This window comes from Myotis lucifugus, unplaced genomic scaffold, assembly GCF_000147115.1.
Source record: "Myotis lucifugus unplaced genomic scaffold, Myoluc2.0 scaffold_60, whole genome shotgun sequence".
Taxonomy (NCBI): domain Eukaryota; kingdom Metazoa; phylum Chordata; class Mammalia; order Chiroptera; family Vespertilionidae; genus Myotis; species Myotis lucifugus.
In genome coordinates, this window is record NW_005871108.1 from 3495914 (window position 1) to 3510419 (window position 14506).

Genomic DNA, 14506 nt, shown 5'->3' on the forward strand with positions numbered 1-14506 from the left:
CATATGTACATACGTTGAAATGACGGAACTTTTTAAAAAATAAATGGGAGATGGCAACATAACCACGAAACAACGTATGTCAAGTCTGATGTAACCCGAGGACTGTCTGTATTATTAAATTTATACAAAAAGGCCAGAATAGGCAAATCCAGAGACAGACAATATAGTAATGTTTGCCAATGGATAGAGGGACGGAAAAATGAAGAGTGACCACTAACATGTATGGGGTTTCTTTTGGAGAGATGAAGATGTTAGAGAATTGGATAGTGGCGACAGTTGCACAACCTTGTGAAAATACTAAAAACCAGTGAATTGTACACTTTAAAATGGTGAAATCAATGCTATGTGAATTGTAATCTCAATAAAAAGGGAGGGAAGGAGTCAGCCAAAGTGGTTATAGTAATATTAGACAATGTAGATTTCAAAACAAAAGATATTACTAGGGTTAAAGAGGTCATTTTATAATAACAAAGGAATCAATCAAGGGAACATAAAAATTCTAAATGTTTATTCTCCTATTAACAGAGCTTCAGAATACAAGACTGCACCATAGTCTGATGTCTTCCAAAACTCCAAGTGCTGTCAGCCCTGAAGGCAAGGAATGAATTGACGGCTAAAAACGAGGCCCAGAGGGAAATCCTCAGGTAAAATATGAGAATAAAATGAGGAGATAAGCAGGTGAGTCAATGTCATCAAACCAAAATGTTAGAAAGATCTAGAGCAGTTTTCCCAAGCAAATGATTCTCTCCACCTTGGCCTCTCCTTCAGTCGCTAATTCCTAGGATTCAGGGGAGAAAACCAGAGGGGTTAGCAGTGTCCACAGCAGAAACTGGCTTGGGAATCACTTAACACAGACATTCTAGAGCAGTGATGGCGAACCTATGACACGCGTGTCAGAGGTGACACGCGAACTCATTTTTTTGGTTGATTTTTCTTTGTTAAATGGCATGTAAATATATAAAATAAATATCAAAAATATAAATCTTTGTTTTACTATGGTTGCAAATATCAAAAAATTTCTATATGTGACACGGCACCAGAGTTAAGTTAGGGCTTTTCAAAATGCTGCCACGCCGAGCTCAAAAGGTTCGCCATCACTGGTCTAGAGAAAATCCCAGGAACACTTACCAATGAAGAAATGATAATCATGTAGAGAGACAGAGGGACCACTTTAGTTTAGGTACATTTAATGATTATAACGGCTGTTCATATAGCAGCAACGAGATGCATTTTTCCGTTTAACAAAGTTGCTTCACCACTTGCAGCTTGTCTTCAATGCTTCATTACTTCTTTCATTAGTGACCAGTCATATCTCCCTTCCTGGTGGGAAGGACTGCCCACATCAACTCTGAAGTCATCACTCAGGTGAGCAATAGGCTGAGGAGTCCTTCAGAGTGGTCCTGCAGAGCACATGTCCTCGAAGTGTCTGAGAGCTGGCGGAGGTAATCTGAAAGAAAATCAGTCAGGAGAAGGCAAGGTAACCAAGACTGCACCACAGGTATATGACGTGGAGCCTCCAGAGGAGCGGCCACAACAAGGGACCTGATGGGGGCGCCAGCCAGCAGACACTGTGTGGTTCCTGTATGCCCCCAATCCAGGGAGGAAGAGATGCTCGATGCAATGGTAATGCATATGATTTTAAAAGTCCAAAAGTAGTCAGTCCCAAACAGCCATTTCTTTTCTTTGGGGAGATGGCTCCTCCCCAGCACCAACTAAGGTTCAGCTGTGAGCTGCCCATCACAGACCCTGCCCTCCTAACTCTGTGGTAAACTGTAATCCAGGCTGGACCCATCAAATCCTTCCTTAGGATAGTTAAGGCCAAAATTTGGTGAGAAAGGCTCTTTCATCTCTAATTAAGAGCTAAAAGCATGTAACCCCAAAGGTACCAGTGGGTATCTTTCTAAAAAATCAATGGAAAAATATCCTCAAGTGAATATTTTTTTTTAAAAAATGGTAGTCACTTTGGCTATTTCTTTTTTTTAATTAATTTTTTATTGTTGACAGTATTACAGATGTCCCCCATTTCCCCTCCCCATCCCCCCCTTCCACCCTGCTCCCACACCATCCCAGACCTTCACCACACTATTGTCTTTGTCCAAAAGCTATGCATATATGCATATAAATTCTTTGGTTAATCTCTTCCCATCTCCCCCTCCCCTCTCTCCTCGGCTATTTCTATTATACAAATCCTATAACCCAGCAATTCCAAGCCATATACCCAACAGAAATGAAAATGTATGTGCACTAAAACACATGTACAGAAACAATCACAGCAATTCCACTCATAATAGCTCCAAACTGGAAACAACCAAAATGGCCAACAACGGTATAATGCATAAATAAGTTGTGGTATATTCATATAATATGGATAAATACAGGGGTAGGCAAAATTAGGCTTACAGTTGTGAGTACCTGAAACACAGATTTAATAAAGCTATTGTAATAATCATAACTTGCATGTCTTTTTCCATACAAACAACTGCAAACCTACTTTTGCCCACTCCTGTATAATCATGGATGAACTGCACAACATAAGTTTGAGGGAATGAAGACAGGCACCAAAAATATATACTGGCCCGGCCGGTGTGGCTCAGTGGTTGACCACTGACCCATGCACCAGGAGGTCACCAGTTCAATTCCCAATCAGGGCACATGCCCAGGTTTCAGGCTCAATCCCCAGCAGAGGGCCTGCAGAAGGCAACTGATTGATGTTTCTCTCTCATCCATGTTTCTATCTTTCTCTCCTTCTCCCTTCCTCTCTGAAATCAATAAAAACTTATTTTTTAAAATGTATATGTACTGTATGATTCAATTATATAACAATAAAAAATAGGCAAAACTAAATTATGGCATTAGAAATCAGGATGCAGGGCAACTGGTAGGAACATAAGGGGGGTGTCTGGGGTCCTGAAAATATTCTATTTCTTGACTTGGGTGTTAGTTACATGGGTAGGTTCACTTTATGATAATTCACCAAGTAGTACCCTTGTAATGTGGCAATTTTCTACATTTATGATATACTTTAATAAAATAATTCAATTTTAAAATACAGAAGCAGAAGACCAGTGAAGAGGATACTGCAATCTCCCAGCTACAAAACGATGGTGACTTGGAAATGAAAAGAAATGGTCAGGTTCAAGATATACTCCATAAGAGCTGAAACAGACGGACTGTGGATGGGAGTACAAGGAAGTAAGTATCTAGGATGATTCTCAGATTTTTGCCTTGAGCATGTGAGTGGTGCCATTTATTAAGATGGAGAAGTCTTAAAAAGACAAAAATTGCAGGAAAGTGGGAAGAATTCATTCTATTTTAGCCACATTAAGATGCAAGAGAGAAAGGAAAGTGAAATTATCTTGAGAAGATGGGAAGGATGGAAGAGAAGGCACAAGGAACAGCACTGACAGAAGATGCAGATGCTCCCTGTAGAGTGCCAGGCGAGCAGACGGCATGTATGGTAGAGATGTGAGTGAGCTGGTGGAAATAATGACACAATGAGGTTTCATCTGACTGTATCTATTTTCTCTATAAAATATATGGCAGACATCAGCTGAGACTAGGGTTTGGATAGGTAGATGAAGATTTAAGAAGAGAGTGGGGCCCTAGCTGGTTTGGCTCAGTGGATAGAGCGTCAGCCTGTGGACTGAAAGGTTTGATTCTGGTCAAAGGCACATGCCCAGGTTATGAAAGGTCACATTTCTCAGATTCTTTGAAGCCTGGTGAGGTATGTTATTATGGTAGAAATAGTGTGTGGAACTTATGCAGTGTCCTGAAAGAAAGAGGGCATGCCCTTCCCCTTTCTTCTTCCTCCTTCCTGCTGCCTAGAGCATGGGAATGGCAGCTGGAGTAGCCACACTGTATCATGAGGCAACCTTCAGAACGGAGGCGACACACACAGAGAGAACACAAACAGAAGGGCCCTGGACCCTTTATGATCATGGAGCCATCACAATCACCAGTCCTGGACCTTCTATATCTAGATTTTTATGAGAAGGAGAATGCTTACCTTATTTAAGCCCCCTATATTTTGAGTTTTCAATCACCATCATCTGACCTATCCTACATAATACAGGTTAACTTTGTGCTTTCCCCCAGAAATGTTCAGCTGATAGGGTGGCAGATGCAGATAACAACTTTTACCAGAGTTAAGGTCTAATCAAATAAGCACCATAGAAGAGAGATAAGGAAGTGAAATTTATGAGGGAGTAGTACAATGGTTAACGCACAGCCCAGAAACTTTAAGTGAAGACAAAGGAGAACAGCAGAGATGAGCAACAGAGAGCAAAAGCCAACAGATCCCTGGTTCCACAGCTCCTTCTTCATTTTAATGCTCCCACTAAATCTTACTTGTGGGGCTTATGTCACTTAGGAATAAAAGAGAGTTAGCAAGCAACACAGCATAACTTTCCACCTTTCTTAACAAATGGAATTTTTCCATTTTACAAAAGAATATCATACTAACACTAAAACCCAGTCCACCAACCTTATTCCTTTTTTCAAATAACCCTTAGCTACAGTGTAAAGACAGGAAGAGGTTTGGGAAGGCAACTGAAAATCAAAGAAACAAACATTCAAAAGAGAGAGAAATAAGACAGTGTAAAAAAAAAAAAGACCAAATGTAGGGATTGTTTCTAGATCAATCACATTGCTGCTTAGTAGGAATTATTCTACTTAGAAAATGCCTAGGCAATGTTTAAGTAAAACAATCCCCAGTCAGGACAAGGACAGAAGGGAGTGGGATCATAAAGTCACCAACTAGCTAATTGATTGTGTTGTAAGTTTTTGTCAGATGGCCAGACAGAAAAAGTACCGTGTTGGTAAAAATTTCCTGGTCAATCCAAAAACGTAATGTGCCAGGGAATGAGCCTCCCTCAGCTGCAAGCCATGGACCATGGCTCCCATGATTTAAGACGAAGGTGACAGTAAGAGCAAGCACAGAAAGCTGAGTAGAAAGTAAGGCACTAAGAAATAGGTAAGAGAACGAAACACTGAGCAACATAAGCAGAAAAAGAAACCCCTCTCTCCGCTCTCCCTTTTGCAGATGCTCCAGAGCTCAGTGTTGGAGAAGCAGCATTGCTCCTGCCTGCCTCATCAGTGTGTGTCCTGCCAGCCTCTGGTTCTGGAGCAAAGTGGACATGAGGACCAGAAGGAAAGGAAGATGGCAACAGCAGACCTGTGAAAGTGTAAGAAGAAAGGAGAGAAGAAAGGAGGACTATCCCAGTGAAGGAGAAGGGGTGCGGGGGTGGGGGGAGAAGAAAGGCGAAATTCCACAGCCATTCAGCTAGATCTGTCAGTCCAGGGAAGAGACCCAGGAAACTGGAGCACATGTAAGTTAGGGATGCCTGGAGCATCAGAGACCTTGAAGGGCACGCTGATCTCTGGCAGAGAGAACTATGAGAAAGACTGAATAGTACGATGGTTAAAAATGTGGACTCAGGATCTGAGCTGCCTCAGTTTAAATCCCTACATTACCATGTGCTGGTGTGTGACCCTGAGCAAGCTCCTTAAACTCCTGGTGCTTCAGAGAACTATCAACCCACTAAAAATCACTTATACTTCCGGGCCTCTCTGCACCCAGAAACTATATGCTACCATGTACTCCAACCTCACCAAATTCCCCAAAAGAGAAGAAAAACAAGAAGGCATTAGTTAGAAACAGTCTAAAATTTAATTCAAGGTGCTCTTCCATTGTTTAGATTGAGAAGAGAGTTTTATTTTACTAAAGAATTTCTCCAAGAAAAAATTTCATTTCCCTAAATTACTCAATCCAACACCCCACTCAGAGGGCAAGCCAAAAGCCCAAAAGGACACCTTACCTTCACCAGCACATAGTCCCCAGGCTGAGCTCTGACCCTGAGCTCAGAGTCAGTGGCATCCTCCATCTCTACATCAGGGAATATCACCTTAAGGTTTCCATCATTCCGGCCGCATAGCTCAGTGGCAGAGCGTTTACTGAACTGCAGAAAGAACAGAGGAGACTGTATGAACCTGTCATAGTCATCAGTTCTTGGAAGGCAGAAAGTACACCTTCTATGTCTCAGACCCCTAAGGGTCTTACTCAGAGAGCATTCCTTAACCAAGGAATCTCTGAAGAAGACTAAGTGTTGCCACTGCCCCACCAACAAGGGCAATACGTGGCACACAACAGAAATTCAATAAAGTTTTGCTGACTCTACATTAGTGAATGACTCAATCAATGAGTCTGATTACAGAACTCATTTCAGCTGGAATGGCCCTCAAACAGGCCTGAAACCAAGGACATATGGGTGATCCTCTTCACAAACCAATGTTCACTTTATCCAGCAGTTTCACAGTAATCACTCAGGAATGTTCTGGGGTTGTTTGGCCCGGATTACGTGCCCCTGATGAATAGGTAGACTTGAAACCAGAGTCTCCATCACACATGCAGAAAACAAGGCCAGGAGAATAATAAAACCAGAATGATGGAATTAACTTCTAGACTATATACAAATCTTTTTCTTAGAGCCATGATGAAGTAACAAAAACCAAATTTATCCTCAAGCCTTGAGTAACCAGGAAACTGGACAAAAGGTATGAAATAACTTTTTTCAGATTTTGAACAGAGATCACATAAGACTATGATCCCCAAGAGAAGGAAAACAAATGAGATGAGCCCTCCAATCACCCCTGCGTTTTGCCAGAAGGCACGAGTATGCAAAGCAGGGAGGGAGATCTCAAGGCAGAGCATGGTGATTTCTCTGGACTGAAGGACTGGAGTACAGGAAGCCTGCATAACTAGAAATTGTGGGACAAGTTCTAGACACGAGGGAGATAAGCAGGAAAATGCTATGGAAGTGTGCAAAGGGATCCCTTGAGTCTTTGCTGAATACTACTACATGTTCCTCTATAGAGGGAAACTCCATGAAGTCGGGCAAAAGGAAGTTATTGAGAATTCCCAGAGCTCACATGGGGCTGGGAATCATTTGATCTACCTCTAAATAGTCCTCATTGATTCCTTGGGACATGCAGTATTGACTCCAGAAGAGCCAAAAACTAGTAATGAGGCTAAACTATCCCTATAACAAAAAAGCTTTTCTAACAAAGCTTAAAAACAAGCCTTGAAAGGATCAAACGGAACTGTAACATCACTGCCTATCAGAACAAAGCCAAACGCAAAATCCAGACACTCATAAGTGAACACTGCAATGTCCAACATCCAATCAAAACTCACTAAATATGCCCAGAAGCAGGAAAATGTGACCCACAATCAGCAGAAGAATCAGTCAATAGAAACAGACCAACGGAGTTCTGGTCAAGATGACAGAGTAGATAAACACTGTGCTCGCCTCCTCCCACAACCACATCGAAATTATAGGAAATTATAAAACCACCACCCTTGAGAACCACCTGAAGATGAGCTGAACGAACTCCTATAACTAAAGAAAAAAAGAAGCCACATCAAAACTGGTAAGAGGGGTGGAGATGCAAAACAGACTGGTCCCACACTCATGTGTGGCAGTTAAGATTCAGGAGAAAACTATGCTGTACACTTGAAAGTAATATAATATTGAATGTAAACTATAATTTAAATTTTTTTTTTAATTAGAAGATTCGGGAGGTATATCTCAGCTGTGGAGGTTCCCGTGAGGAGCAAGGGGGCCCAGTCCAACACTGGGCTCCCCAGCCCAGAGCACCAGTGCCAGGACAGAGTCCCTACATCAGGCTGTAAAAATCAGCAGGGACTCGACTGGATGAGACAGAAGACTGCTGTAGACCCGGGCATCCTCTTAAAGAGCCCACACAGGGCCGCACTCACTCATACTCACCCTAAGCTCCAGTGAAGAGAGAGCAGCTCAAAAAGCACCAGGGACTTACAGGGAGGAACTGAATTGTCTAGCTTCAGTACCAGGGCTGGAGGGAAAGCACTCTCCCAGACAGAAGTGCTGGCAGGTACCGTGATTCCTTTGTTGAGCCCTCCCCACACACAGCCCACAGGCACAGGCAGAGGAGGGTGCCAAGTCTGAGCCTCCATCAAACTGCCTAACACCCTGGTGACTGATTCCCTGAGACCCTACCCCAGCCAACTCATGCTGGAGCAGAATCTCTTTTAGTGGCAGTCCTACACAAGTGGCCGGCTTCAGCCAGTGCTGAGGGCTTTCCTAAAATCTCTCAAAGGTCCACAAACCCCAAACAATGGCTGGTCTTGGCATATACTGTACCTCTTGTTAATTCGACCCAAACCTGGCACTAGTGGCAGCCAACCTCAGCGCACAGCTAGCCTCACCCAGGAATTCTTAAACCCAGAGCAGGCATATCCAACTGCGTATCACTTTGTAGCTCCTCTGAGGTGGACCCAGGCCAGGCACAGGCAGCGAATGACCTGGGAGGTCTAGACCTCTCCCAAGAAGCCCAGGAACAAAACACCTGGTGGCTGGCAGCAGCACACAATTAGCTGCACAAACAACACACACAAAGGGTGAACTCAGGAGGCACCAGAGCCCTGCTACAGCGAATTCCACTCCGACTCCGTGGGGTCAACCCCCTCACTACAGCTCATCTGCTATAGTCACGGCCAGTTCTCACAGCCAGTCAGGCTGAAAGTCAATCCCACCCACTGATGTGCCGACAGCAATCAAGGCTCAGCTAAAACAGGAGGGCATACACAGCCACACAAAAGACACCTCTGGAGCACCAACCTCCCAGCCCAGGAAATCTGCACCACTGAGCCTCACTGGACACCCACTACATAAGGCCACACCGCCACAATGGAGAGATGTAGCAGATCTAACTAACATATAGGAACACACAGGGAGGCAGCCAAAATGAGGACACAAAGGAACATGTCCTAAATGAAAAAATAGGACAAAACTCCAGAAAAAGAACTAAACAAAATGAAAGCAAGCAATCTACTAGATACAGAGTTCAAAACACTGGTTATAAAGATGTTTGATGAACTTAGGGGAAGAATATATGAAATAAGTAAGAACTTGCATAAATAGATAGAAACCATAAAAAAGAACCAGTCAGAAAAGAAGAATACAATAACTGAAATGAGACACTGGCCAGAGAGCTCAGTTGGTTAGAGCATCATCCCAATACGCAAGGTTGTGGATGCAATCCCCGGTCAGGGCACATACAAGAATCAACCAATGAATGCACAAAGAAATGAAACAACAAATCGATATTTCTCTCTTTCTCTCCCCACTTCCTCTCTTTCTCTAAAATCAATAAAAAAATTTTTAAAAAGAATCTACCAATGAATGCACAAATAAGAGGAACAACAAATGAATGTTTCTCTCTCTTCCCCCCTCTCTAAAATCAATGAATTAAAATAAATAAATAGATAACCAATGAAAATATATTTTAAAAGGTAGATGAAAAAACATTTTTTTCAGACCAACAGAAGCTGAGAAGATTCATTATCAAAAGATCTGCAGTATAAGAAATGTTAAAGGAAGTTTTTCAAGCACAAAGGAAATGATAACAAATACAAACTTGAATGTACACAAGGGATTAAAAAAAGGGGGGTACATACAAAAGATTTTTTTCTCATTTAGAAAGTATCTTTAGAAAATACTTGTTCAAACAAAAATATCAATATATTTTGGAATATAAAGTAAAAATCTATAACAACAAGAGCACAAAAGATAAGGGGGAAGGACAAAAGAACATTACTGTAAGCGTCTTACATTATACAGGCTGAGTGATGCCTTGACGGGTTAAAACAACTGGTCAAAAATCCAGCCCAGCTGTTGTGGCTCATGATTGAGTGTCGACCCATGTACCAAGAGGGCACTGGTTCAATTCCCAGTCAGGGCACATGCCTGGGTTTCAGGCTCAATCCCTCGTGGGGGGTATGCAAGAGGCAGCCAACAGATGTTCTCTCTCATCAATATTTCTATCTCTCTCTCTCCCTTTCCCTCCTCTTTCTCTAAAAAAAATCAATAAAAATGTTTAAAATAATAATCCAAAGAGCACATAATCTGCCCTTAGAAAATCAAGCTCTGACTACATGTATTCTTAAGTGATCAAAGACACAAGAAGGAGCCCGGCTGGTGTGGCTCAGTGTTTGAGCATCAACCTATGAACCAGGAGGTCACAGTTTGATTCCCAGTCAGGGCACATGCCAGGGTTGCAGGCTCGATCTCCAGTGTGGGGCGTGCAGGAAGCAGCTGATCAATAGTTATTGTATTTGTTCATGTATAAAAGGAGGCTAATAACAGCACTACCTCCAAGGATTGTGGTGAGACTCATGTGTTGATGACCATTAAGTGTATATCTCCTGGCAGACATAAGTGCTCAGTATGCATGAGTTATCTTTCTCTTCTCTGCCACTCTGGTTATAGCAATCTAGCCCCAAGTGAATAATGGCTTATGTGCGATGCATAAGAAAACCTTGTTTTGGTTCATTTAATTACTATGGGCTCTCTGTGGGGCTGATGAAATCAGGAACAAAGATTAGCAACATTTCAATACTTAACCTTCATTCATTCAAAAGACAAGTACAGTAGACCTTTTGTGACGAGAGCTAGGAATATAAGACCTAATTCCTACTGGATAAAATGTAGATTGCTAACAGACATGAACACGTACACATCTCCAGAATTACAACTGACACAAAGACAAAGCTCTTAGTGAGGCAAACACCTTTCGAAGTATTAACCAGCTCAGCAGCACCATCCATCAGCCACAGCTGGACTGAACCACAGGAAAATCCCTAACCTAAGCCAAATTGATCAGGTTCCCACTCCTAGAAATTTGAATTGAGGCTGAGAGACAAAACTTTGGTCTGTGAATAGCTGGAATAATAACATAAAAATGCAAGAATTACAGGACTGCTCTATTCTGCCACACAAATGAAGAAGCAGGAAAAGTGGGTCTAAGGAGACAAGAAAGTCTGAGCCTCAAGGACTTCCCAGGCTGGATAGAGACCCTTCCAGACACCTGACAGTATTCCTGCCCTTGGGCTCCATAAAGTTTTGTACCAAAAAAACCCAAAACTCTTTTTAGCTTAGCCTGAATGACTTGAACAAATTTCTACTGTTACTCACTACCAGAGAGTCCTAACAAACACGAACACCAGGCAATTGGTGGCTTTGATGCTGCCATATCCTGAGGCATGGAGCAGGAGTCTCCTCTCCCAAACCAGAACTCGGAAAAGGTCACAGAAAGGGCCCTCTCTCTTTTCCCTCCTCTCCACTGGCTGCAGCATGCAGCTTCACAAGTGGTCAGGGTCCCAAACTCACCCCTTATCCCATTTGTTTAGTGCTCTCCCTAAATGATGGCAAGGTCCCCAGGCTTGACCACAGAAGCCTACAGAAACCACAAACTTCCTGAAATTCAGTACATTTCTAAGAAAGAATTAAAGACAGACAGTAACTTTGGGTCTAAAAATATACATATGATACAGCTTCCAGAAAGATGGAACACACATACTTTTCCCTAATGCTTTCACTTAGTACAAAAATATCCTTCAGAAACGAACAGAGAAATCAAGACATTCTAAGATAAATGAAAACAAATGGAATCTGCTGCCCGAGGTTCGAAAGGAAGTTCTCTAAACCAGTGGTCGCCAACCTTTCGGACCTCACAGACCACCAGTGGTCCGCGGACCATCGGTTGGCGACCACTGCACACAGAAAGGAAACAATAAAAGGGGGAACCCTGGAACATCAGGAAGGAAAAAAGAACATCTACACAGAAAACTACCCAAAAAACACCTAGGCCTATTAAATGAATTCAGCAAGGTCACAGGATACAGATAAACATACAAAACTCAATTATGTCTATATTATAGCAATGAACATACAGACACCTGAAATTAAAAACAACAGCCAATTACAATACCTTAAAAAAAAAAAAAACAGGAAATACGTAGGTGTACATCTAACAAAACATATACAGGATCTGTATACTTGACAACCACAATAACTGATAAAAGGAATCAAAGAAAATCTAAATACAGGGAGTCATACTGTGTTACAAAAAATAAACAAAATGTATGTAGATACAAATGGTCTCACCCCCTCCACCAGCACCAGCTGGGTACAACCCACAGAGGTCTTGTTGGCTTTCGTTGCTTCTTCTCGGAAGACAGTGATAAGTTCCTCCAAACGCCTTAATTTTACCTCTTCCAGGACATCATCCTTCAGCCTGTGATATGCCCGTGTCTTCTATAAAAAACATTTTTTAAAAAGGGAGGTCACCAAGGACCTATAGAATTCACAGCGGGAGACCATGTTCATTCCACCTGCAAGTTACAGACATGTCTACAGGAAACCCAGGCCCTACCCCGAGGTTCTCTAGTTCTGAGAGCCTTCTAAGAGAAAAAGGTAGCTATGCAGTGGAATCACCATTTTTGCAAGGCCTAAACTTTAAATTTAGCACATGAAAATTACAGACTCAAAATTGTTTTCAACATTTTTATAGAATGTCCTAAGAATAAAGATTACATTTGTACATATACTAAGTAACTCATGTACCAAGTTACTTAGCCACGTGTTTATAAAGTCACAAGATGCAGAGCAGCCTAAATGTTTATCAATAGGTAACTAGTAAAACAAATTATTATTTACATAATGGATATTACACAGCTGTTAAAAAATAGTAAGATAGTTTTATATATACTGATATGATTGCTCTCCAAAATATACTTTTTTTAAAGATTTTTTAAATTGATTTTTAGAGAGAGAGGAAGGGAGGAGGGAGGGGGAGAGAGAGAAAGAGAGAGAAACAACAATGTGAGAGAAAAACATCAATCGGTTGCCTCCTGTATGCGCCCCAAGTAGGGATCAAGCCCACAACCGAGGCATACGCCCTGACCAGGAATCAAACCAGCAAACATTTGATGCACAGGATGACACCCAACCAACTGAGTCACACCAGCCAGGGCCCCAAAATATACTCTTAACAGAAATAAACAAGGTACAAATGAACATGTATAATAACTCTGGGGTACAAAGAATACATATAAATATGTTTTAAATACATGAACTATCTCTAGAAGTTTGCAGAAGAAACTGCTAAGAGCAGCTGCCTTCAGGGAAGGAACTAAAAAACTAGGCAACCTGGGAAGAAGGAAGAATTTCTCACTACATACGATTTTGACCTTTTGAGTTTTACACCATGAGCATATATTACCTAGTTCAAAAAAAAAGAAGAGAAAATTTATCCTTGGCCAGCCGGTGTGGCTCAATTAGTTGGGCGTCATCCCAGGCACCGAAGGTTGCCAGTTCAATTCTAGTCAGGGAACATACAGTGGTTGCGGACTTGATGACCAGTAGGGGTGTGCAGGAGGCGGCAGATGGGTGTTTCTCTCTCTCCCTCTCCTTCCCTCTCTCTCTAGAAATCAATAAACTATTCTTTAAAAAAATAAGAAAATGTATCCTTGAAAAGCCTTTACATCACCCAACACCATGGTATGCGTGCATGTTTATACTAGTACACACACACACACACACACACACACACACACACACACAAGATCATAACAGCCCTAACTAGTTTGGCTCAGTGGATAGAGCATCAGCCTGCGGACTGAAGGGTCTCAGGTTCGATTCTGGTCAAGGGCACATGCCTGGGTTGCAGGCTTGATCCCCAGTAGGGGATGTGCAGGAGGCAGCCAATCAATGATTCTCTCATCATTAATGTTTCCTTCTGTATTGTTTTACCTGGGAAACTGTGTTATAGGAGAAACTCCAAAGTGGTTATCAGTGAGTTCACCTGCCCTATAAAAATGGAAACTAAAAATAGTTGAGGATGGCTGGGAGGGTGACAAGGAGCCTCTGTAAAACAAATCATGTCTGTAGGCCAAAAGGAAGTTCTGCATGTTGAGAAATGAGTTTAGATTTCTTGTAAAGAGAATAATGTCCCTCCTTCCCCATTCCAATTCTAAACAATCTACACATAATTTCAAATATTCTAATAAAGAGAAATGTTGGCACAGGTAATTATTATTCGTCTCCAATTGCTGAATGATGTAAAATAGCAGACAGGTGGATTAGATAAAATAAAGAAATGAATGGTAAGATCCTTGTGGCTTCTCAAGGGCTGCCTTGCTGCCCTTTATTTTACTTTCCAGTTATCTACAGTGAACCCCAAACTGGTCAGAAATGAGGTCAGTCTCAGCACAGAAGTAGTTACTCCCCCATCCCAGAGCTCACCTGTCTCATGCTATAGGCAAAGAGGAAGCCCATGTTGTACTGAACTTCCCGAAGCAAAGACACTGTCTGGAGGTGATCTTCCTCTGTCTCACCACAAAAGCCAGCAATGAAATCACTGCTGAGGCTCACACCTGCGACACACAACCAAGGACAAAGGACAGCTGCTTACTTTCAAGAGAGGCTTTTGGAACTTGCAGGCTACAGAGGGAAGGAGAGCAATTGTAAGGGCTTTCCTGGAGCTATTCAGCCCATGTGCAAGTGTCATCAGGTCACTGTGGAGTGAGGAGGGAATAGGCCTGCTTATCTACAATGTGCCCATGCCAGAGCCTGGCTTCTCAGTCTACATTCCCCTCAGTACTAGAAAAGGTATTTTCACTTCAAAT

General features: G+C 42.2%; 1 protein-coding gene across 1 annotated transcript in view; it reads right to left on the minus strand.

The window, feature by feature from the left end:
• Positions 1-1164: 1164 nt before the first annotated feature.
• Positions 1165-14506, minus strand: part of CDK5RAP1 (CDK5 regulatory subunit associated protein 1) — a 36483-nt gene continuing 23141 nt past the window's right edge. The window contains exons 11-14 of the mRNA XM_006089407.3: positions 14124-14254; positions 11985-12134; positions 5817-5957; positions 1165-1447 (exon numbers count right to left, since the gene is read on the minus strand). Coding sequence (XP_006089469.1) covers positions 1358-1447; positions 5817-5957; positions 11985-12134; positions 14124-14254 — 512 coding nt within the window. The 3' untranslated portion in view covers positions 1165-1357. The remainder of the gene's footprint in view (positions 1448-5816; positions 5958-11984; positions 12135-14123; positions 14255-14506) is intronic.